Source organism: Cyrtonyx montezumae, unplaced genomic scaffold, assembly GCF_038088225.1.
Source record: "Cyrtonyx montezumae isolate F1298 unplaced genomic scaffold, pur_monq_1.0 scaffold_0, whole genome shotgun sequence".
Taxonomy (NCBI): domain Eukaryota; kingdom Metazoa; phylum Chordata; class Aves; order Galliformes; family Odontophoridae; genus Cyrtonyx; species Cyrtonyx montezumae.
Window position 1 is genome coordinate 43,851,195 of NW_027071824.1, and position 25,386 is coordinate 43,876,580.

The 25,386-nt window shown below is 37.9% G+C and overlaps 1 protein-coding gene across 2 annotated transcripts in view; it reads left to right on the forward strand.

Moving 5' to 3' along the window:
* The first annotated feature begins 337 nt into the window (after window positions 1-337).
* The window catches only part of PTPRK (protein tyrosine phosphatase receptor type K), a 305,334-nt gene continuing 280,285 nt past the window's right edge, over window positions 338-25,386 (forward strand). For both annotated transcript variants that reach the window (XM_065734173.1, XM_065734182.1), the window contains exon 1: window positions 338-419. In XM_065734173.1, coding sequence (XP_065590245.1) covers window positions 410-419 — 10 coding nt within the window. In that variant the 5' untranslated portion in view covers window positions 338-409. The remainder of the gene's footprint in view (window positions 420-25,386) is intronic.

A 25,386-nucleotide genomic window follows, 5' to 3' on the forward strand; every position in this document is an offset into this window, starting at 1 on the left:
TAGACATTTGGCCCTGTTTCTCCTGGGCTTAGCCCATGAATTCGTGTTCTGATGGAAGGTGTGCTCTTGGGGAAAACAGTCTGCGTGAAGCAGAGATGTCTTACAAAGAGAGGAACACTTATGAATGAGCTGCTTGGAGATTTTGGCTATTTGAAGACAACTTTGAGAGATGTGCTACAAGCTGTGTGGGCTCTGTAGTTGCACAGCAAGGGCTAATGCCTTGACAAAAGTCTTGGAAGATCTCTACTTTTTAAATAAGCATAGCATTTGTAACTAATAACATCTTTCTTCCCTAGGGGGATGTACCTTCGACGATGGTCCGGGGCCCTGCGACTACCATCAAGACTTGTATGATGACTTCGACTGGGTACATGTCAGTGCTCAAGAGCCGCACTATTTGCCACCTGAGATGCCTCAAGGTGAGAAATCACATCCTTGATAGAACAGGCTTCTGCATTTAAAAGCTCTAGATTTCACTAAATATGGTCTTAAGGCTGTGCTCTGTGATCTCCACTTTAAATTTGTTCATGGTAGTAATAAGAAATAAAAATAACAGACATAGCAATACATCTTGGTAATTGGGGGCCCTTCTTAGATGAAATCTCCTTTTTGAAGTGAGAGTGGGAGAGATGTACGGAAGGGAGAAAGGATTCATAGATAAATTAGGCTGGAAAGGGACCTACAAGTTCATCTAGTCCAACCAAGTGAAAACTTTTCTGTTCTGCATGGAATTCCTGTTGACCTCCAGTGTCTGTCTTAAATGACAGCTAATGTATTGATTGAATAATTCAGGCATGTAATAGAATAAATGGTGGGAGAAAAAAAAAAGAAAATGCAAAAACTCGTTCTACCCCCCCCCCCCCCCCTTCCCCCTGAAACTGATCATCATCTGAAGGTAATCAGAAAAGCTTTGATTTATGGAAATATTGCTGTTGTTAATTACTATTTAGGACAGGTAATGAATAACTGAAGAGGTACAGCCTACATGACCTTGCCTGCTCACCTTTGATGAACAGCTTAATCGGTGCTTCCCAGATAGTATGATATGCTGAGAAAATGAAAGCATTTGAAATTCAACTACGTTTTCCAATTAATAGTACATTAAGTAATTAATCATGCAGAGGAGGAAAAAAGGTCATGGCTATTTTATTTGTATCTGAAAGGTTTTGTGAAGTGAAGTATGTGTGAAGGAGGAGTGGGAAATATTGCTACACAGGAATGACTTAACGACTTAACCATTTCTTTCCTTCTATTAATGTATTGTTTCAGATTATTAATGGATGTCAGTGTACATAATTTTGCTTTCTAACTACTAAATAGCTGGATTTCTCTGATTGTGGAGTCACTGACATATAGCGTCTGTTACTGTGACACACGTCTTACAAAAGAGGTTAATGTATTAAGCAAGCTCCGTGCTGTAATTAATGGACTGTTTGATGCTTCAGGCAGGTGTAAATTTTTGGAGCCTGGAGCATCAATGTTCATGGTGCTGATAGTCTTGTATTAACAAATTCAGAATAATATCTCCCTTAAGAAGGGAGAAATTAGTCACTTTTCAGTTTGTTTTTCAGAGTCTCTGCACTTTGTTAAGATGGTGTGGGTATTTTAAGTGCAGTGCTCTTTGTAAAATATAAAAATCTGGTATTCTCAGTCTTCAGGTACATCCTGTATAGGAAGAATGGCAATTTGAGAAATTTTATTTTGAGTGAATCTAAATGACAAGATAGCTTATTCTTGCATCTCCCAAACACCAGACCTGTCACTCTGAAGCCTAAGGATGAAGTGACACAGTGCTATCTGAATTTGGCAACTGATTTCTGTTCAGTTCTTCTACAGAATCATTTCCTATGGGTATAGCATGCAGATTCTTCTGGAGGAAGTTTTTTTCACAGCTGTTTGTGAGACTGTGGCTACTTGATAAAATCCAACAGAACAATTGGATGTTTTGGAAATGATCCCAAGCAGATACAAAAGAGGCTCTGATTTTTACTTCTATTGAAATTAAACACCTCTTGGATCACTGTTTAAAAATTTTAATGCTTTGTAGTTGAGATCCAGAGTACAAGTAGACAGTCTCATCTGATTAGATCATGTAAAAGTTCAATCTTCAGACTTAAGAGCTATTTTGTGTCCCTGTACTGAAGTTGGTTTGTGTTTGGAATAGCACATTCTCATTCTAAAATATGTTGAGTTCCTTTGTTGGACTTGCAGAAAGTGAAGCAGCAGGAGGTTAGGAAGTTCGAGTGAAGACAGAAGGGAAATAACTGCATGTAACAATATGCCATGCAAGTGGTTTTTTTGTTTTGTTTGTTTTTTTTAGCATGGCTGACCTTGCCACTTACCTGATTAGGTTAGAAAGCACCACTCATTAAGTGGTTGTCCAAGTACAGAATGATATGGCACTATTAGTACAGGAAAAATTGAACTGCTGCTACTTTGACTTCTGCAAAATGTTGTCTTTTTAAGCTTTTGGTAAAACCAGAGATCTCCTATGCACTGGAGTAAACTTACTCTTTTTCTTGTGCAATCTGAGAAAAAGAGTTTATCAGAGTAGTGGAGAAAGAGGTGCTCAGGCAGGTACTGTTGTCCCTATGTCTCTTCTCAAGTTGTATAATCCTTCTGATGGTCACGAAGCTCCTTAATTCCCATGTTGAAGTCCTCTTCCTGGTTGTTCTTTGTACTGCATGGAGTCCTCATCTCTTGGGAATACATTATGCTATCTTAGCCTTGCTTTTAGCAGAAGAAATATGTATTCCTTTGTCTCAGAAAGAGTGCTGTTGTAATAGTGTCAGATTCACCCAGAGCTGTTGTAGTTGTAAAACATTGTATTCAATTTTCAAATGTCAATTTTTAGTTTTCAGTAGCTTCAAAATGTCTTCCTTTAACCTGTCCTTTTTGTCTCTTTTTTTTTCTTTGTTTTGTTTCTTTTTTAGTTTTTAAATGGGAATAGGGAGATTGGGGATTGAGTTATCTTTTGATTTTATTTCTTTTGACTTAAGAGAGAGGTTTAACTCAGTGTTTTGCTTTGGAAAAGCATAAATAGGAATTGCGGATCTAATGGCACACATTTTGGAAGACCTTGAAAATGTGAAAGCTTTTCATAATGGAAAGAATTGTAATCATTATTGGTAAGACAAGTGTAATTACATCTGAGTAATTAATGCAACTTCAGATTTTTTTTTTTTATAATGACCTACATTGCATTTCCCAAATTATCAGTGAAGGCAAAAGCCACTTGACTTCTGTTATGGGAAAAGTGCAGTATGTGATGATTAATTCAGAAATAAAATGAACGTGTAGAGCAGGTGGTTGTGTACAGCTTTAAATAACTTCTAAATTGTTGGAACTGCTGCTTACATGCTAAAAACCTTTGGATTACCTGTTAAAAACTTAGAAAACTCCTGTAGTCCATGGTGTGATACAAAAGTGGCTGTACTAGATTAAGCTGAAGATTGGCTGGTTTTGAGAAAGTCTGTTAGCACTTGCCTAAGGAAGACAAGTGTGTGATAAGTCCTCAGCATGTTCTCTGTTTCCTGCTGCTTGGTATTAAGGAGTTTCCTCAATCAGAAACTGTCTCTGTTCCTAATGTTCTCAATGAATTAATGTTTTTCCCTTCTTGTTTTCTCTTTACTCTCCATGGTCTCCTATACAGCTTACAATGGGATCCTGTAACAGTGTCAGTGTTTTCTACAGATGATGAGAAGAATAATCTCTTTTTAATTTACTGCTCTATCTGTTTGATGTGTGTTAGTGTCTTATATTTGATAGGAAGTGAGCCAAGATGATTCCTAATCTCTTTCTCTGTGCCATTCCATTGTGGTTGATTTTTGTTGTTGTCTTTTAATGCATTTACTATAAAACATACACTGTTCTCTATCATCATTTTAGGTTGAATAGCCCAAGTCTTTTTAGTTGTTCCTTATGTAGAAATGGTTCCACAATTCGAAAATAGCATTTTGTGTGAGGTGATGTTGATGTCTGAGTGTTGTATTTTTGTAGATAGTGCTTACCTTGTCTTTAAACCTCTTACGAATACAGACACCTTCTGTATGTTCTAATGAGTCCTTTAGAGCTGACCTACATTTTCAGATATGAATTTTATACATTGTTCAGGACAAGGTAGAAATTAGAGAATGCTATTAAGATGTAATCCAATTTTTGATATGGATTTTTTTCTGGTTATATTAGAGGACTATTAATTTTGTGCAGATAACTTCATTTTGTAGAAGATAACATAAACAATTATGCTTTCTTATGTCACTGGAAGTTTGTGATGGGGAGGTTTTATCTGTGTTAATAATATATTTACTGATGTTTCTACCCTTAGAGGTGATAGATTATTATTTACCTTGTTTGGTTTGCCTGTTAAAAGCAGAATTACTCTGAGGCTATGCAGGGTCAGGGCGTGAGAGCCTGTAATGGCCTGTGTGATGGGGAACCACTTAATGAAGGGTTTTTAATGTAAGGGCTATTACCCTCCTGGATACAAATGCAATTTGAAGAATACCTAAATTACAACCAACAATAGCAATGTCCTGAGATGGACATCTTATTTCTGATCTTTCAGACAGATAGATAATGTGCCTGGATTGGATATATAGTAATTTTGTGAGTCAGTCTTCAATAAATCTGCAGTAAGTAAATTAATAGTAGTGGGAAAGGTCCCTGGTTGCACTTGTTGTCTAGCATGACTAAAGGAAAACTGATTACATCTCTGAAGATGTGCTTCAGTATTAAATTGTTTCACAAATGAAACATTCATTTTTTTACAGTGAATAATACTGAAGGAATTAATTTTGACTTTGCAGAAATGACTTATGACCTTGCATGTTGCCCAGTTTTAAAGAATAAAGCTAAATTGTGTTCTTTGGAAAATAAATCAATGAAAACCCAGTCCTGAACAATGAAATGTTGTGGATTCAGATTTAGGCCGATGTTTTCAGCTCCCTAGTGGAAGACTGCTTGGTTAACTCAGAATGGAGACCATACACTATGAAGGGCAATGCAAACGACAAGTGTGTTGACAAGCAGACTTAAGCCACACTTTCATGGTAATTGCTTTTGCATGGATTTTAGGCAGAATGTCCGTGGCTGCTCATTTCCATATCCTGTCATTCCCAGATGCATTCTCATGTTACTGTGTAATCCCAGTTGCTCTGACATGCATGTGGTTGTGCAGCAAATTGGGTCAAGGAGCAAGTATGGATTAAAAATAACTGTGGGAGGAAAAAAAGGATAAAGAATTGGTCAGTTTATTGATGCAGACTGATGTGTGTCTGCAAAAAGAGTTATTACTCTGGTGAGCTGATGAAGGGAGGTATGTAAGCTGGTGGATTTTATGTGCACCGAGGTTAGATAAACCTCCGGGGTGCCTGAAAGAAATACAGAAATTACACACTTAAATTTGCATGCAACTTTAATTTTCCTGTATGAATTAGAGCTGAGATACTTGTTGTGATCTGGAAGGTTAGCTGTGCACCATTTAAGTTCTGTCTTCTGCAGAAATGAAATAGCTTTTGTGTCACCCGCATGACCCAAAACGAATTTCTATGCAGGTACCAGCATGTTCATGAAGTGTGTAAATGAGAGAGAAGAGCCCGAAGGTCAGGAAATTTGTTATAATACAGATTTTTTTGCATGAATGCGGCTTAGGAAAGAAAGCTGTAATGTGTAGGTCATATAGTATAGACGAGACTTTTGGCCTTTTACTTCTCTTTAGCCTGGATTTTCTCCTGTAGAAATGAAACCACCAACCCATGAATAAATTTAAATCATGTTTTTATGTATGTGGGCTGTAAGACAGATGTGAACTGGGAAGTAGTGCTTGATGAATGCTGGGTTCTTCTGAGGCTTTTGTAGGAGGATTTCTTTTCAAGTACCTGGGGAACACAGAGCTCACTCCCCACTTGCAAGCCTGTGTTCTTCCAGGAAACATCAACTGCCATTTGTGATTTTACAAGTCAAACAACACTTTCCAATGTTTCCCTATTTTAGCACAGCCTGACAAAGTTTACCAGTCCACTGAGCAGTTGTCTACTGACTTTAAGGTTTTGCAGCTCTATGGATTGCATTACTAGTATAAAGGTAGTAGATAAGAGGGACTATTCACAAGGGAATTTGTTTACTGATCCATGTATTGACAAAGGCAATTTGGGAAGCTAGTGGTTTAGAGTTTGGTCACAGAAAGCTTATCTGAGTCATAATGTATGGAATAAACTGTAAAAGCTTGGATCTGCGTGTGAGGCTAGTAAGAATTTTTGGTTATCTCCATTCATATTTCTTCATGTAATGGAGTAGATGTGCTTTCCTTAAACTAGGAATTTTTTTTCTTTGTAGACTCCTTGGCCCTAAAAGTTAACTGGTGTGTGTATATATATATATATATATATATATATATATACATATATATATAATTTCCATTTAGCTTGCCAATATACTACAGAGCTGAATCAATTTGATGTACTTTATCAGAAACAGCATATTTGACTGCTTTTCTTACTCAGTAACCTTTATGGGTGGCTGCTTGTCTGTTTTATTTGTAAGTAGCATCTTTAACAGAAAGAAACCTATCTTGTTAGTGCGATGCAATTAATGTCTACTGAAAGAACACCTGTAAACATCCTGATCCTGTTCGGCTTGCTCAGTACAGTGCATTAATCAATCTATTGACCAATTCCAAGGGTTGCCTGTTGTTCTCAAGAATACTTAGCAAGGTATAAAGTGAAGAGGAGCGCAGAGAAGGCTTTATAGATAACGTAGTGTGTGGCTGTGTTCTTTTACATTTAGATAGGCCAGTTTTTTAAATCTGGAAATCTAGACACAGGGTTAGTGAAAGCAAGGTTTTTACCTTTAAAGTTATAAGATTATATTTTGTTTCATCATAGTATTCTTCCATGAAATCTTGATTTCCAAAAAGCTCATTTGTTTTTGAATAACTTGCTGTTGCTTGTATGCCTCACATTTTTTGTATTTTCAGTATTTTACTGCTCTCACAAATGTTTTAGAACTTGTCAGATACTCTGAGCAGAGTGTATCCAAACTTCAGTGGAAGCTATATAAAATGCTGCCTATGCTGCCTTCTGAAAAACTGTTTTTTTTCCTTCTTTTTTTTTTTCTATATACAGTGTGTTTAGCATATTAGTTCGTTTCTTTCTCTGAGGTAATTAAAGTGAGCTGAAAAATGTTTGCTATGGGTAGAGATACAAAGAAGTAGGTTAAACTTGGCCAAATCTACTTCTGCCATGCTGGTACTAAAAGCTACGCTGCTATATGCTGGCATTGTCCTAGCATTTAAAAGTGTTCTTGTCCATTACGCAGCTCTTTAGCTTTGCTTCTCAGCATCACAAGAAGTTCAGGTAACACTGGTCATCACTGTGACCACTTCTGGGCAGCTCTTATTGCTCCAAGTGGAAATGTTTTATTCTTTACGTGCAGTCAGTTACTGCCTGGGGGAACTCAGTAAGAGGCATTACCTGAAGTTGCTATCTTGATAGCATTGCAAAGGGTGAGCAAAAAGGAAAATGGTACTGCTCTATCCATTCAGTGTTAAGGGCAAAAAGAGTCTGAATAGCGTGTTGTCACTTTGGAAGGTGTTTCAGTTTATTGTGGCATTTGCAGTTCAGAATGTGCAAGGCTGGAAGCCAAAGTGTGGTTTCTCCCTGTTACCCGCATGACAAGGAGCAAGCCAGCCCAGCTTTTGAGTGCTATGAGTACTGGTGTATTGTGGACTGCTAGTGTGCCCTTGACCTGCCATTGATTTCTCTCTGAACTGTTGTTTTTTTTTGTGTGTATGTGTGCGCGTGTGTGTTTTGTTATGTGTTTTTTTTCTTCCCCCCCATCCCCCAAATATAACAGCTGTTTATCTGTCCTTAGGTTTTTTGGCTACCTTGGAACATAGTGCAGGGCCAAGTCTGAGTTAATGTAGTGCTGCTTCTCTTACATGGCTGCGTTTGGCTCAGAGCACGGGCACATCTCTTGCTCTTGCCCATGTAGCATGGCATGGTTCAAACATATCCAGTGATTTTGTTCCTTTTGTTTGGCACCATTTGGCTGGACTCCTTCACATACAAGATGAGGACTGCATGTGTACTTGTTTTGCTCCTGTCTCCTGAAAGTCTGGATGGCCTTCTGCCTTCTCTTTCTACTGCTGCTCACATGTTTCTATCTGCTCCTTTCTGCAGCATTGACATTTCTGTAAATTGGCCTGACTGGAAACCTTATTTGTCATTTTTCCCTCCCACTCACCTGTGTGTAATTTTTAGTAGTCTAATGAATACCAGATTGAAACTGTAATGTAACTGTGGGCTGCCCAGTAGGAGATGTAGAGGAAACTGTATTAGCTGTATGGGAAATAAATAACTTTACTACCTATAACAGGGAAAGTAAAAGCAATATGGGAACTATTTGGGGGAAGCACTGAAGTAATAACACCATTGTGTATGAAGAATAAGAGTGTCAAATCAAGATGAGGTAGAAAAACCTGTAATAGAATGAGTAACTTACAGTGGTAGGTAACACAGTTAAGCAATAATCTCCAGAAATCAGACAGGCAGAGGGCAAGGTGTTGTAGTAATTATCTGTGGATAGGTAACTTCTCATTTATGTCACAGGGGAGATGGACCTCTTGGGAAGTGTAAGTGAAGCTGTGAGCTGCTTTAAATGCAGTGTGATGTAAGAGTGTTCACAATTCCTCTGGTTTTAGAGGACCTCTTTTACAATTGTAAATATCTGTATTATCTGTGTACCCATAACCAAAGCAAAGGTAATGTAAACAGAAGAAGACATAATGCCTCTAAAACTATTGACAACAAAAAAAAACTTAAGAAGAGGTAAAATTCAGGAAGGCACTTAACAGGCACAAAACAAAGAGGAGTCTTCTCCACATTTTTCCATATGTTCTATCTGAAATTTTCCTGTCTGCTTAAATATTGATTTCTGAGCTCTAACCCTTTGCTGCTCAGTATGTAATTTATGTTCCTTTGTTGTGCTTTTGCTTCAAGTCCCTGCTGATGCAGCAATCATTGGTGGTTTACTAATGGTGACTAAAGCAGCAGTAAGAATAAAAGTATATTATTTTATGGAACAGAATCTGACTGATTTAAACTTTTTTTTCTTAAGTCATAGTGAACGAATGAGACAGTTGTTTGGGAAACAGTGAGATATTTAATTTGGGCATTTCTGTCCTTGTACAAATACATGTTCAAATTGCTGTTTTCAGGCTTGTTATGTGCAGACTAAAACTTGTTTCTCTTTCAGCGGGAGGGACATTCTGGCTGGGATTTTTTTTTTGTTTCATTTCACATCATTCTATATGAATACATTGAAAAGGCAAGTCTTTCTTATTGGGGTGTCACACTAAGCTCATTTACATGTATATATGTATACTGTGAATAAGCAGTTACTGTAGTGGATTTATTAGAGAAGGAGCAGGTCTATGAGTATATGTAAGGTATGGAAACAGACAGAGTTGTTACTTTGTCTTGTGAGTGAAATTTGTGTTTACTTCTGAATGTTTTATAGGTAATGTTGCTGCCTCAGATACAGTAACATCCAAAGGTCTATTCCTCTCTTCTAATCTTCCCCAGAACCCGGATGTGTAATCTCGTTTAAAATTGTTTTAGTATAGATTATATAATACTATTCATAAATTAAATTCATAATATGCTCTACAACAAGAAAAAACTAAATGACCTTTTAAAACGCAGAGCAGTTTTTCATTCCAAAATGTGTTACTTCTGTCCAAAGGTGGGTGGATTTTAGTGAGATTTAAACTGTAACCAAAACTAGCAAGTAAGGAACCTTGAATTAAATCGTGCATTTTTAACTCTGATTTGCATTTTACATCATTACTGTCTATTTTCAAATAGGAAAAAAAAGCACAGTTTCTAAATAGACTTGTGATGTGCAGTGCAGGACTGTCAGGGGTATACCAGCTAACTTCATGTTTCTGAGTAGCAGAGGAGGCTCACCTTTACAGCTGTTACCCAGTTGGCACTGGGACAGTGTTGCACAGCATTGGGAGGATGTGCTTATTTTCATGCATCTAATATGTTGTGTGGAACATGTATGCACCAAAGTGCTGATTAGCAAGGGATTCTTGAGTACTTCATCACTGTCTCAGTATTTCACTGTTTAGAAAAAGTGATAGAGCAAAGCCAAATAAAAGCTTCCTCTTCTTTTGTCTTTCTGAAAGAGTAGTTATCAGTATGTAACAGCTATTTACTGTATCTTGGATCTAACCTCTTTTTAACTCCCTTGATGGAGAAAATCTAGCCGTGTATAAACACAAATCAGACATGCTGTACTATTTTAGAGAAAGTCAACAAACAATATGAACTAAGCATTTCTGTCGTGCTCTTGGTTTCTCTTAACTAATTCCCATGAATGATGGATACGCAAGCTCAACAGATTCATGTAGAAGAAACTGTTCTTATTAATTTTTCTTCTTCTGTCTGCTAACCCAGCCTTTACCTTCTATTCACCCATGTCTCCCACTGTGCATGTGTTTGCAATAAACTTATTGATTGCTTTGAGATCTCCAAACTCGTAAACTTTGGTAAAGGAGATAAAAATGTACAGCAGAGTAAAATTTGCAGTTCCAGAAGTGAGTGCCCTTGTGCTGGCAGTAGGTGGCTTTGCCTGGGCTCTTTATATATTTTTTTGTTTTGGTGAGTTGAGAGCAGAGTGCTTTGGCTTTGGGCTTTGTGGGTGTGCTCTTGTGCCTTTCCTTCTGACTGACAGTAACAGCTCTGCTTTCTAATTAGGCTACAGTTGCAGGTAGATTTAAAGCTGATATAGGCTTCCAATTAAGCTGCAGCTTCACAGTGAGACAGGCTACCACATTACTGTTGCTAAAAAGAGATTATTTTGCTTAACTACATCTCTTCCCAACCTTCGTGCTTCAGCTACCTTCTCTAACTTTTCTCATCAGAGCTTACTGAGCGCTGATGTAACAAATTATCCCAGAAAAAATGTAGCTGTTATGTTCCTGAATTCAGCTGGCTTTGTGAATTGAGTTGACTCGTGGAAAAGTCTGACTAGCATCAGAGCCAGCAGCATAAGGGAATGAAGGAGGAGATACATAAAAATGAGGCTGGCAGGGAGTTATTAGGTCATGCCACATGTTTGTGAGCAGCAGCTTGTCTTTCTTGATTAATGCCATCTAATTTCCACCCTGTCAGCCCCAAGTTTTTCATTGCGTGGTCCTGCCAAATGCCCTTGGTTAGGTCTTGTGTGAAATCAATAGATGAGTCCATTCATCTCAGTAATCATGCAGTGGATATGGATTCATGCCTAAGTACCCTCCCCAGGTATTGCGAACCCCTTAAGTACCTTCTTTGTAGATTTCTATTGGTATATAGTCCAAAGCTCTCAATTGTGTTGGTAACATTTTTGTTGTGATATGTTCATGCTGAACTTCATTAAATGGGTTTGGGATATTATGATATCATCAGTTAAAAAGTGATGGTTACCTAGGAGCAAGTGACTGTAAAAATGAAACTGCTGAATCAGGTAATGTAGCCTACTCAATAGAAAGCCCTGTATACCATAGCTTAAAGGATTAGCAGGCCAACATGTACCAGGAACCTTTTATACATAAAAGCAGATTATTCTCTCAAGAATAAATACATTTTTGCAATATGGTCAGCTGATCTAATATGGAAAGAAAAAAGTTATTATGTAAATTCACTTACACTTATACTTTCATTTTACTGATACTTACAAAATTTAATTTACATGTCTAACTTATATAAATATGAAATTATCTTCATTTAATCAAAATTTTTACATAAATTCTACATGAATATTAAAGAGAGTGAAAGTAGTAAAACTACTAAACAGAAGATTGCTTATGGGTAAGGATCAAAGGATAGATCAACACCAGTGATGTTATATTATTGAGCGTCTGTTACAGCTCATCTGTCAAGAGCAGAAGGTAGATGAAATTTTCTTTATATAGCTGATGAAAGTGTCACCATCACAGACTTAAGGGAGATGCTACCCTCACAAATGAGGAAGAGCTACTGGATGATGGTTGAGGACAGCCTCAGCTGAACCAACTGTGTGACCATGTGACTTGAGTTTACAATCCTGAGAGAAGTGAAAAAGATGATCAGCAAAATTACAAGTCTTGTGCTCTTGAAAAGCAGATTTGGACCTGTTCAGGGACCTGCTTGGCAGGGAGGTGCCTGGAAGGGCAAAGAGGCCCAGTAGAGCTGGTTGATCAAAGGCAGACTCTCAGAGCGTGAAGGATGAGCTGTTGCCATGTGCAGAGTGCTGAACAAGCATGGCAGAAAGCTGTCTTTGATGAAACTGTTGCTCCTCGCTGAGTCCAAGCATGAAGAGCATACACATAGAAACAGATGTAGGGTCTAGTTGGGGTGGTTGCAGAGGCATTGCTTGCCTGGGAAAATGGAACATCACACCATCCTTGAGATGGGCAATATGGAGGTTGAAGGGAATAGCAGGCTGCTCTGAGGAGGTGATGGAGCAGATCATTTTAGAAACCATTTCCAAACACGTGAAGAACAAGAATGGAAGGCAGTATTATCTGATCCAATATAGTTTTGCAAAAGATTAGTCATGCTCAGGAGTCTTAGTGCTTTCTTGGTGTGGAAAGGAAGGGACTCTATATTGTATACCTTGACCTTAAGCTAGGCCTTTGACAGTCTCTTATAAGTGTACAGCTAACGTCTCACCAGTTCACATAATATTAGTGGAGAATTGGCTGGAGTCAGAGCTGTGATCAGGGTGCAAAATCCTGCTGGTGGTCAGGAAGTAGTGGCATCACTGAAGGGACAGTACTGGGGGAAACGCAGTTCACTACTTTCATTGTGCTGAAGGTCCTGATTGTATTTGGAGGGACCTGGTCAGGTGATAGAAACGAGTTAGAGAAATTGACTGACAGGAACTTCATGAAAGTCCTTCCCTGCTTTTCAGCGTTAGTGTGCTGTGTCTGGAGTTCTCTGTCCATTTCTGGGCTTCCTTAGTATGAGAGGGACAAGGAGTACTGAATCCAGCAAAGGGTTTCTAAGCTGGTTGGGGACTGGAGCACAGAATGCTCAAGGGAAACTGAGTGAACTGGGACTGTTCAGCCTGGAGAAGAGGGCTGGGGAGAACTTTTTTGTTGTTTAGAATGACCTGATTAAAGGATAAGTAAGAAGAGGAGACACTCTTTTCTTCTTGTGATAGAATGGGAGATGATAGACACAAGTTCAAATGGGGGAAATTCTGATTAGATACTTTGGAAAAAAAAGCTTACTACGAGTATGGACAAACACAAGCAGATGCCTGAACGGGTGAGATTTCCATCCTACAGTTGTTAAAACTAGCTAGCTCATCTCTTGTTTTGAGCTTGGTTTGAGCATTAGGGTGGAGTAAAATGACCTACAAGAGTCCCTTCCAATTCTGTAACTCTATGAAATAATGCATACAAGGATGCTGATAAATAAAATAAAATAAAAAAATATATAAATGAATAATTGCAAAATGAAGTCAGTGCAAATTAAACAGGAAAAATCAACAAGCACATTTAATAATAGTTTTAAAAAGCACAGAACAACTTCAGATGTCAGTAACAACTGCTGAAAAATAGATCCATGTTAAATGAGCAGGAGACAACAGTTTGCATAAAGGTCCCTTTGAATTAAACCCTTGATATTTTTTATGATCAGCTACATTTTATATTGCAGGGTTTTTTGTTTTTGTTTTTTTTTTGTCCTCTTCTTCGATGTGATATTGTCATTGCATGAGCTAGGCCTTTTTTAAGAGAAGTAATGAAATAAAATTTTTGATGCCATTTAAAGGAAAGCATCATTCTGAAGACAGTTGACACAATATTGTCATTAGAGCAATATCATGGGATGAAGGTGGTGTCAAAAGTAGCTTTATTATGAAACTAATTTCTTAAACAAAATATTTTTTGTTTTGATATCTGTGTTCAGTTAGCCATTTATGATTAACTGTATCTGTGGCGCTGTGACTTGAAAAAGCAGTGATTTGAGAAGATCTTTGGGGGTCACTGGCAGTCTTAAAGCCAAGCATGGGTGTAAATAACTATTGGAGTGTAAAATTGTTGGTCGGCAGATATAATTGCATCTGCAGTGAGCATTTACCCTTGTAATATTATTCACTTCAAAACCAGATTCTGACAAACTAGAAAGAACCAGAGGCAGGTTAAAGATTCAAATGGGTGCCACTTAGGCTAAAGAATAATGATCTCCTTCACCGAGACATATTTCCCTTCACTTCAAGCTTTGTCCAGTTTTTAGATCTCAGAGGATGTCCCCACATTCTCCATTACGTTGCATCAACAAGCCGATCCTAAGAGTGGCATCAAGACCGAATACTACAGCTGTGAATGTGCTTAGAACACTTCATAGTGCTTCACCTCTTTCCTTTTCCTTGGTTTAGTTGGCTGTTAAAATGTGGGAGGTCACAGCAATGCTGTAGACAGAGATGTGTGATTCCTTCTGGGACCTGCCACTAAGGACAGGACTTGATCCTGCCAGAATGGATACTTCTCTGTCTGGTTTTTAAGAAGTGGAGTTGACATCTTGAGGGAGCTGCAATGGGCAATAAGACACAGCACTTCTGCTCTAGGTATTATATCCGAACATTTAAGCACTACTTTTATAAGGTTTTAATAATGAAGCAGTATAAGAAGCAGTGTATCAAACTGTCCAAAGTTGTACTAGCATTACCCCTAGCTTTCTCATTCTGGGGGTTTTATGTGTGATAGTTTGTGTTAGAAGTAGTAATACTTTGGAATTTCAACCGTTTTGTGATAGAGTAGCCAGAGGATAATCTCTTTTTGTCATTTTGACAGCTGTGGCTTATGTAATACTTTCATGACCAGGCCTTCATTAAATCAGGGATATGAACAGATTGCTCAACTATCAGTTAATGGGCTACAAGAAGGCAAATGAAAATCATAGTTAATGGTTAGTGAGGGATTTTTTTTTTTCTCTCCGATGAATAAATTAGAAGTATTAGATTTGTCAGGAGAACAGGTAAGCAGTGCTGTACAGATCTTTGCTAAGTGTTTCTTGTTAACTTCTGAAAAAGAAACTGGGGAAAATCGTTGCTCTTTTAAGAGTCATGTAGTGACTAGTACTGGATTGGTTGGAGACATTAAATGACTTCCCTTCTGGGAGAGACTTTCAAATACACCTGACTTAAATAGATGAACATTTATCTTCAATGTGCTTTCATAGCTTTTCTTAACGTGCTTCCTATTAACAAAGGTGTTTGCATTTGAATGTTTGTCTCTTGCACCCCATCTGCTCCATCTCTTCAATTTCTAACAGAAATCTTAATTATAATAGCATTTGTGTCACTTTTGTTCCCCAAGTAAACTGTGATTATCGCTCATCGGGATCTACTATCGCTACAGGAACACATGAAAAGATAAATTTGAAGTTTTACTCAAGTTTTCTGGGGTCTGCTTCAAAAGTAATTTCTTCTATTTTATTATTTTGGCTCGCAGCATCAAAGGTGAGTGTTGGTGGTATGCAGTAGAGACTGAACCTTCTAACTGATATTCCAGTACATGTTGATGCCACGTGGCAGATGGCAGCAGAGGGGCAGGTGTGACATAGAAGTGCCTATGAGGCAAAGGTGTGGAATTGAATTCTTCCACGCAGAAAAAATGACACCCACTGACATTCATTGCTTGCTGAACATTTGTGGAGACAAACAGTGTGTGTGAGTGCAGTGAGGGAGTGGGTGATGCTTTCCAGCAGTGGTGACGGTGACAGTGGGCCCTGCTGGTGCAGATTTTTATGAGCATGATACACAGGCTCTTATTCATCTCTGGCAAAAATATTTAGCTAATGTTTGTGATTGTTGAAAAGTAGTGTTTTGCATTTGAGATCTTAGTTAAAATGTAAATCATAGGATCATAGGGGTTAGAAGGGACCTCAAGAGTTCGAGTCCAACGCCCCTGCCAAAGCAGTTCCCTACACCAGGTCACACAGGTAGGTGTCCAGGCGGGTCTTGAATATCTCCTGAGAAGATTCCACAGGCCCCCTGTGCAGCTGTGCCAGTGCTCCGTCACCCTCACCGTAAAGAAGTTCTTGCGCACATTCGTGCAGAACCTCCTGTGCTGCAGTTTCTGTCTGTTCCCCCTTGTCCTGTCTCCACACACTGCTGAAAAGAGTCTGGCCTCGCCACTTTGTCCCCCACACCTCAGATATTTATAAACCTGGATCAGGTCCCCTCTCAGTCTTCTTTTCTCAAGGCTAAAGAGACCCAGTTCACTTAGCCTTTCTTCATAGGGGAGATCCTCCAGGCCCTTCACCATCTTTGTGGCCCTGCGCTGGACTCTTTCCAAGAGATCCCTGTCTTTTTTATACTGGTGAGCCCAGAACTGGACACAGTACTCCAGATGAGGCCTCACCAGTGCAGAGTAGAGGGGGAGGATCACCTCCTCTGACATGCTGGCCACGCTCTTTTTAATGCCTCCCAGAATGCCATTGCCCTCTTGGCCAGGAGGGCACACTGCTGGCTCATGGCCAGCCTGTCATCTACCAGGACACCCAGGTCCCTCTCTACAGAGCTCCTCTCCAGCAGGTCATCCCCCAGCCTGTTCTGGTGCATGCAATTATTCCTCCCTAATGAGGAGGAGGATGATTATGAGGAGGGTGTTTTTCCTAAATGAAAAGAATAATTGTAAAAACAATGAAGAAACTGTTTCTTTCAGAGAAAAAAGTCATAGAATTGTTTGAGCTTGAAGGGACCCTTAGAAAGGTCCAACTCCCTTGCAATGAACAGGGACACACCTACAGCCAGATCAGAGTGCTTGGAGCCCTGTCCGTCCTGACCTTGAGTATCTCCAGGGATGGGGCTTCCACCATTTCTCTGTGCAACCTGTTCCAGTGCTTTTTTTTACTACCCTTATTGTAAAACAACCTTTTCCCTTACATCCAGTCTAAATCTGTCCTCATTTAGTTTAAACCCATTTCCCTTTGTCCCATCACAGCAGACTCACCAAGAGTCTGCCACTTTCTTTCTTGCAGACCCTCTTTAGATACTGGAAGGCCACTATCAGGTCTTCCTGGCGGCCTGTCTTCTCCACGCTGAACAGCCCCAGCTCTTTCAGTTCGTCCTCAAAGGGGAGATTTTCATCCCTTGCATCGTTTTAGTGCCCCCCTGTGGACATGCTCCAGCAGGTCTATGTCTCTCCTGTACTGAGGACTCCACACTTAGATGCTTAGAATGATGGAAATCAGAATCTTGTGGGATTGAAATTTATGATACTTAAAAATACCCTCAAAAATTATTATTTATTTAAAGATTTGCCTGAAGATTTTGTAGTTTACCTCCCCCAGTACTGTAGATAATTGCTCAGGATACGGCACCATGTTGCGAGAAGGAGTCATGTGGTTTTTAAATATAATTTTCTGTTACAATCTTCCATCTGTCCTACTGTTTGTCTTTCTGCCTTCACCCTTTCTTCAAATGTAAAGTGTAAATTTGGAATTAAAACTTTGAGAACTGTTGAGTAACTTCTCTAATAATTCTGAATGAGATCTAGCAGCTTAATTTGAAGAAAGAAAATCTACAATTAAACTGAAAATAGAAGTTATTTTGTTGACAAGATTACAATATCTGAAGCTGGTGGACTGAATGTTAATTTTTTGTCTGGTTTCATAGATATTTTATAATTCTGTTTAAAAGTTTATAATATAATAAAATTTAAGACAGAAAAAAAAAGAATACTCCAGTTTGAAAATGAAGTTATTCTTTTCTTTTTAATTTTTGATTTTCTATTTTCCGTTACTGAATTGAATTTCTATATAGTCTGTCCTTGGATCATTTCCAGGAATATTAGGGAATGTTTTATGCAAAACATTAATGAAAAGTTACTTATAATTCATCAATTATCACAACAAAGTCTTTGTTCTGTAATGTAATGAGCATACTAGTTTTCCTATAAGGTTTGATATGCTATAGATCTGAAGGAACCAAACTTTGGTCAAAGAGCTGAACTTAAGTTGTATACTAATTCTTTCCATGTTTGGAATTGATAGGAAAGAGAATATCTTTTTACATTATATAAGTAAGTGAGTTTAAATATTTTTAAAAAGCCTGAACTAATTTGCATGCTTTTCTAATGCATCTGTATTTAAGGGAAATTTCTAACAGGAAGAAAAATTTTATATAATGATGTTTTTCTTTGACCTTGTGAGTTAATTAAAATGGTAACTATTCTTAATTCTACTTTATTGCCTAAATGATGAAAAGCATTGATTTTGTATTTTGTCATTTCTTAGCCATCCATTCTCCTTTTTCTCTCACTCTTTCACCTATGTCTCCCACTCTCCTGTAATGTTTTAAACTGTTCTTATGCATATAGGAACAAGGTCATAGAATAAAAGAGCATCCAAAGCTACAGCAAGATGGTTTCAGTGCTTGCCATCAGTTTGTTTGCTTAAATTAACGTATATACACAATATCTTAAGGATGGAATTATCCACTTCATGTAACTCCAAGTTCTAATCTTCTGTCATTTTAATGAGATGTAAGCCATTCACTGAATTCTTAAATGATCTCTGAAATATAAATCATGAAATTATTCAACAAACAAATTTTGTAGAAAGTAGTCCTAAAGACCAGTGTGTCCATGAGTAGGTAAATGTGCTGGAGCACAGTGTAAATACGGGGGTATGTGGAGTTTGAAAGATGATTTGTTTGCTCTTTATTTATTTTAGATGTACTTTACATCATATCATAAAGAATTGGACCTTTTGTTCAATAAGCCAGAGAACAGATAAGAGTTAATATTGCTGTCATGTGTGACAGAATTTTAGGTTAATTATCTCTGTTTAGGGATTTTGTGGCCCTATCATAAAGAGGGAGAAGAGAGATGGTTAGCTTTCTGGCCTGGATTTTGTTCTGGTAGAACTGATGTAATGCAGTGATAAAGGCCAGGTCTCATAGAGCTTTGAGCTTCATAATATCATGGCCTGTCTTTTACTTTTGAATGAAATAAAAGACTAGATCACTAACTAAGCCATTAGGTGTTTTTACCAAGATTTTTTTAGTTTTAAGAGAGTTAAGTCTAGTCAAGAGTTCTCTCTTGACTATTGAGTTATTACATGGTACTTTCCTTTCAGTCATGGTCTTTCTTTGATCTGGTAGGTTCTATGACTATCACTAGTGCTGTGTTACTTTAAATGTGCTCAAATTTTTGATGTTATGCATCAGTGAAATAGGAGGTTGGAGGATCTCACCAGTGTATATAAATTCCTGAAGTGAGAGTGCAGAGTTGATTGAGCCAGGCTTTTTTCAGTAGAGCCTAGTGTCAGGACAAGAGCCAGTGGTCAGTAATTGGAACGCAAGAGGTTCCATCTGAATGTCAAGGAAAACATTTTTCTATTTTTTTATTTTTATTTTTAACTGTGTGAATGACAGAACATTACACCATCTGTGGGCAACCTGTGCCAGAGTCACCACCTTGGAGATTTTCAGAAGCTCTCTGGATATCCTGGGCACCCTGCTCTGGATGTCACTGCTTGAGCAGGAGACCCTACCAGCATAAGCCTTTCCATGTTTTTGTGGAAATTTTTAACCCACTCTTCTTATTTTAAATAAGGTTTCTTGCTTCTGAACAGTGGAACAAAGAAGCTTTTTGGCTCTGAAAGTACTGCCTAGGTCTTCAATTCTTGTGGCCCTTATGTGTGAAAGCAGAGTTGTCTTTGTCTTGAACTCTCTTGGAAGTAAGACTGGAAGATCACTGGAAAAATTATTTTGTTCTGAAGTGTTACATAGCTGTTATGACTCTTGCGTTACTTTTCTGTCGCAGGCACTTTCACTCGCAGTTAGTGTAACTCAAGCAAAATGTTTTCATTTTATGCTCCTTTTTTGCAATCACAATTTTAGCATGTTCTTTTTTCTGATAGATTTCTTATGTTGGTAACGTTAATTTATATATAGTTTCCTGGGGCAACATAGGCAGTTCTGTAATTGTTATGAGTTTTCATTATAATGAGAATTCTGCAAATAAGTAGCGTGTGTGTCAATATTGGAGATTTATGAGAGAGACAGGGAGGGAAAGAGCAACTTTTCAAATTTTCTTCAATCTTTGCCTATATTTTTAATTTAAATATAGTTGTAAGATAAATTTTCAGGGATTTAATGTACTCTGAGATAGTACAACTTTGTATAATTGTAGAAGGAAAATATAATTTCATTTTAGTGTTTTTAAAGTTTGAAGTTTATGACTTGCTGTATAGCAATAAGTCTATGCAGAAACTGGCATGCTATAGTAATTTCAAGTCTTTAAGCACTTTATTAAGGAATGAGAAATTTGGAAACTTTTTACCTTCCAAGAGAACATAATTAAAGGTGGTGCAAACCCACATTTGTAAGATATGTGGCACATCTGGCAGCTTGTGTATGGATAATACGTTTGTTTAGCTGTGGGAATGCCTGCAAATGTCTGCCAATCTGACACAGTAGAAATTCAGCTAATGAGGTTGCCTAGCAAAAAGTGCATCAGGAAGAGGACAGGGTTAAAAATAAGCATACATATGAGGAGAGAGAAAAGATTTATAGTGGATACAGAACTGTTCCAAGTTGTTATGGCAACTAACATTTTAGACCTATAATTACATAATAACAATGCTGCCAACTCTAAATAGATTGCATTTTTATGTTTTTCTTCAATGTATGTATTTTTTAAAGTAGAAATATTTTCCAAAATATGTAGCATTTGAAATGCTCTTTAAATGATCAGTATATTACTTCTGTTCAACTACAGTGAACAGCAAACTAAATCTTAGTAGGATAAATCTTAAAAAAAACAAAATACAGGAAAACTATACATGATTTTGATACCAAAGCAATTTGTTCCTGCTTAAACTTGTAGAACAGCTGTAAAAATGCAAAGCTTGGGATATTTGTTAGCTTTGCTTTATTTCATGAATTTTTCCTGACTTTGAAATCAAGCAAATCACACTTTCCCACAGATCATCCCAGGAGAGTAAAGCCTTTGAAAATGTACAAAAATAATAACCTGAATGCATCGTGTAGGTATTTGCTCTAATTGTCCCTAAAGGGAGAGCAAACATATTCTTCCTGGCACTTCCTGAAGCCAATTTTTTTTTAAATCTTTGTGTAATAAATGCTAAGAGAGATAAAATAGATTTAAAGTTGCAGTACTACCAATCCATTTTAAGATTTGGTGCATACTATCATATACTACTGTTTGATCAAATCACTATAAAAGTAACAGTGATATATGGGTTTAATGTTATAATGTTGCCTTGTTTTTCCTGATGGTATTTAGAGATCTTCATCATCTGTGCAAGGAGGAGACGAATAAGGGAAAGTAGTTGCTTTAGTTCAGAATTTGCCAATTTAATGCAGTAGCTAGGTAGTACCTCAGTAATTTGAAAAGAGTATGAGTACGTTGGAGATAAAGAAAGAAAAATATACTCCTTAAACGATATGCCTAGGTATAGCCCTCTAAATTTCCTCCAGGAGGAACTCTGGCAGAACACCGTAGATTTTAAGCAAGGTGTTGTTCTGCCCATCTCAAAAATCATGAAATTGTCACTCCTGTTTAGTTAAGTACGCTTGGAGCATTGCTACTTGGCTGACAAGTTTTTCCTGATTAATAAACAGGCAAAGCAGGTATACTTAATTCTTCTTCCAGCTCATGTTACAGTGTTGAATCTTCTGTTCTTTAACCCTTCAGCTCTTCCCAGGTGTGCCAGAACTGTGTTGTATAGCTTGCCTAGAAAGTCAGTAGAACTAAGTCGTTCAAGTCTTGCTTAAAATTCTTGTCGTGCTGGAGAATACTGGGTTATGCTTTTCCATGCTTTGTGAATATTGTTACTTATATCACAATTGTTGGATTTGTATTCCTGTTGTGGCAACGATAAGCAATTGCTTGATATTCCTGAGTCCAGATTTGTATTACTTAGAAAGATGTAACAAAAACAAATGTACTCTCCCATTTTTTTTTCTAATAAGAGCATGTTGTAAAATAAGATAAAGGTCATTCCTGTTGGTAAGTGTGATCTTTAATGTATGTAATGGATATATGGGAATAAAATGATGACATCGGTTGTCTGCTGAAAAAGAAAAGTGGAGAGTTTAGCTGAAAGAAAGCTGACAGCCTGACAGAGAAGGCTTGAGCTGTGAATTCAGGCTTTGTTAGCAGTAATTGAAGGGTGATGTTGCTGGTAGTGCTCAAGGTCATATTTTTTAAAAATATATTAGAAGAGTAAATCATTTATCAATGAGGAGACTCGAATTGAGTACAAACCCTGGAACATTAAATGTAATGTTGCAATCATGCTATCCAAGACAAAATTTTAGTAGGAACTTGCTAAAAGCACAGAAGTTAATTAAAATCTCAGCTTGCTGAGAACTGTAAGGAATTGAGGGCTTGGAGGATACAAATACTGATTAATTAAAAAGAATATTCCAGGTCACCTTATTACAGGAAAGCTCATTGTGCTGTTTGCATGTATACATGTGGTATGAAAATGCTCTTCACCAGAGGGTTTTCAGGCACTGGAACAGGCTCCCCAGGGCAGTGGTCACAGCCCCAAGTGCCAGAATTTAAGGAGCGTTTGGACCATGTTCTCATGCATAGGGTTTGAATTTTGGGTTTTTGTTGAATTTTGTATTGAATTTTTTGTTGTTTGTTCCAGGAAGTTACTCTCATTGAATAGCAGAATGATTTTAAACTAAATATTACAGTTCATTTACTCGTTTACTTGGGCATAAGTCTTAGTTCACTGTGAAAAGTCATTAGCAAATACTGAGTCAAATATATATTACTGTAAAAGGCGCTGGGTGGGAAAACAAAGTGTTTATAGTCTACAAGGAGATTACAGACTTGTACTGTGGACCTTGCCCACTGCAGGATAGAGACAATAGGAGACAGGTCTTACTAATAGTTCTTTTACTGAATGAGAGGAAAAATTACAGTTGTTGGCACTGCCATGTCCTAGGCAATTTAGGTAATGTTTATATTCATGTCAGTTTGCAACTGACTCCAGGGAATAGCCAGCTGTGACAGTTGGTTGACCCTTTCTCAGGTGGTATAATCTTCCAGTCCAATTCAGTTTTACTAGAATTACCTTTGTAGATATGTGATGGCTTATATGCTTCTGTTACATATCTGTTAAGATACTGCTTTTTGGAGGAACCTTAAGTTTTCAATAGTTTATAAACCCCTTTTCATAGCATTTGTTTTCGTTTATTTGCCCTGCTATTGTTGACACAAGAAATGTGTTATGTGGCTAAGGAGAGCATGGTTGGGTGATGGTGGTGAGCTTGAATGGACAATTTTCTTTACCAAGATAGCTACGTAAATCAATAGTGCTTTCCTCTTTTCACATGATCAGAACTGTATTATTATCTGAAAGGATACATCGTGTCTGAGGGGATACCCAAGCAGAATAAAGTGTGATGACTGTTCCTGACTTGATGATGAACTTTGAAGAGCACTGTGTAGTCAAGAGCAACTTGGACAATAGAAGTGAGAGCACATGTATGTTAGAGATTGTAAAACTGTGGAAGAAAACAGAGGAATACAGAAATTTTTTTACTGGAATTATTGCAGAACAGCTGTTCTTAGAATAACAGGAATGAGACAAGGAAATTAAGCAGTGCATCACAATGTATATATTTATGTTTGAACATAATAATGAAATGTTTTGACAAATGAAAGTACAGCTGGATTAAAAGACATGCTGGATAAACTAGTGAATGATAGGACTGTTGGCACCAGGGTTTAGTTATAAATTGTGCTTCACGAAGTTCTTGATCAGCTAGCTGGAATCTAGGAAAAGATTAGTCCATTTCCTGTGCTGTTTCTTAAACACATGAAGCAACTAGTGTCACAATGACTATGGTATGTTTTCAGAGGTGTCCACTTCTTTCTCCAACTCTATTCAGGCATAACCAGAAGAGAGCTGCTGTTAGAACATATGGTTTTGCAGTTGTGGATCGTTCTAAACTACCTTTGGGAAGGCATAGTTGTTGGCAAGCTAGTTCAATACTCAGTTTTTGATTTTGCCAGAAGTTGGATATTTTGTGGAGTGTAAATGGCCCAATGGGTAGTAAAAACAGTTTTAAATTGACTTGTGAAGCTGCCCTATCTGGGTAGCTTTCCTTAAGTTTTGTGGTTTTCCAAGCAGTATGGAAATTACTCAGACTGTAATTGCTCCCATGGGGGGCAGTAACCGGACCTGAAAAGTCTTGGTTCTGTGCTGTGTGGGTTAGAGGTACTGTGGGTGGGAACTGGAAGAGGCACAGTGGGAGCTACCTTGTAGACTCTGATGTTGGTTTAACAGCCACCCTTCTTGTTTAGCACAGAAAATTGACTTAGAATGTGCTCTTTTTAAATAATCCAATGTAGATTATTGTTGGTCTGCTGTCATTCAGATATATCATCTGAAAGGTGTTGGCTTATTTATTTATTTTGTTTATTTTGTTGGCCATTAACTTGCATAACTCCTTCAGCAGCTTGGATTAGGGATTCTTGAAGCTGAGGAAGCTCAGAAGGGAACTGCGAGGTTGCATTCATTTTGTGGATCAATCTGTTACTTATTTTCTGAGTTGTAAGTTACATAGTTCTGCAATGCCTTCACATTTGTAGAAATGTAATCCAGTGTGAATTGCTATTTATCTTCTTCATACAGTCCAGAGTACTGTTTTCTGTCTAGGTCTGAATGAAAGTACATTTTTGTTGGTAATGTGTTGTAATTTAAACTAAACAATTAATTTTTAAAGTGTATTTAAAGTAATTATCTTTCTACCATTTTATTCTCTTTATTTCTCCACCGCTGGAAAGCAAGCAGGCAACATCCAGCATTGCTTTTCATTCATTTAAAGTGTGAGTTTTGATTCAGTTAAAAATATTCTGTTAAAAAATGCAAATAGAAGTGTTGACAGGCTGCCTAGCTGCAAACGGGCAGGCATGTTTTTACACCCCTTTCTTCACAGAAGATTGGATTTGGTAGTCTCATAAAGAGTTTATGGAACAAACTCTTCTGTTTTTCAGCCTATGAGCTCTCTTCTGTCTTGTTGGGAGATTTGAGCAGCAGCAGACAGGTGCTGCTCTCAGCAGCGCTGGCGAGATATCTTCTGTTTCAGTGCTGTCAGCGTGAGAGGGATAATGGGGAGAGGGTTTGGTAGCCAGCTGGCTCATCTGTGTATCTTAGGGTTGTTCCAGGTAGATATTCAAGAGTGGTAAAGTTTTTATGTATGTACCACTGTCTTGGTTTCAACAGAAGCACCATTAGTAGCTCAATGATGTTGCTGAGTGATGGGAACACACCAGGGGACGTTATAATCCAGCATGAGGGCCTGGTCAGGGCCAGCACAGGTGCCTGAATTAGGCCAGGGGCTCTTCTCTACCAG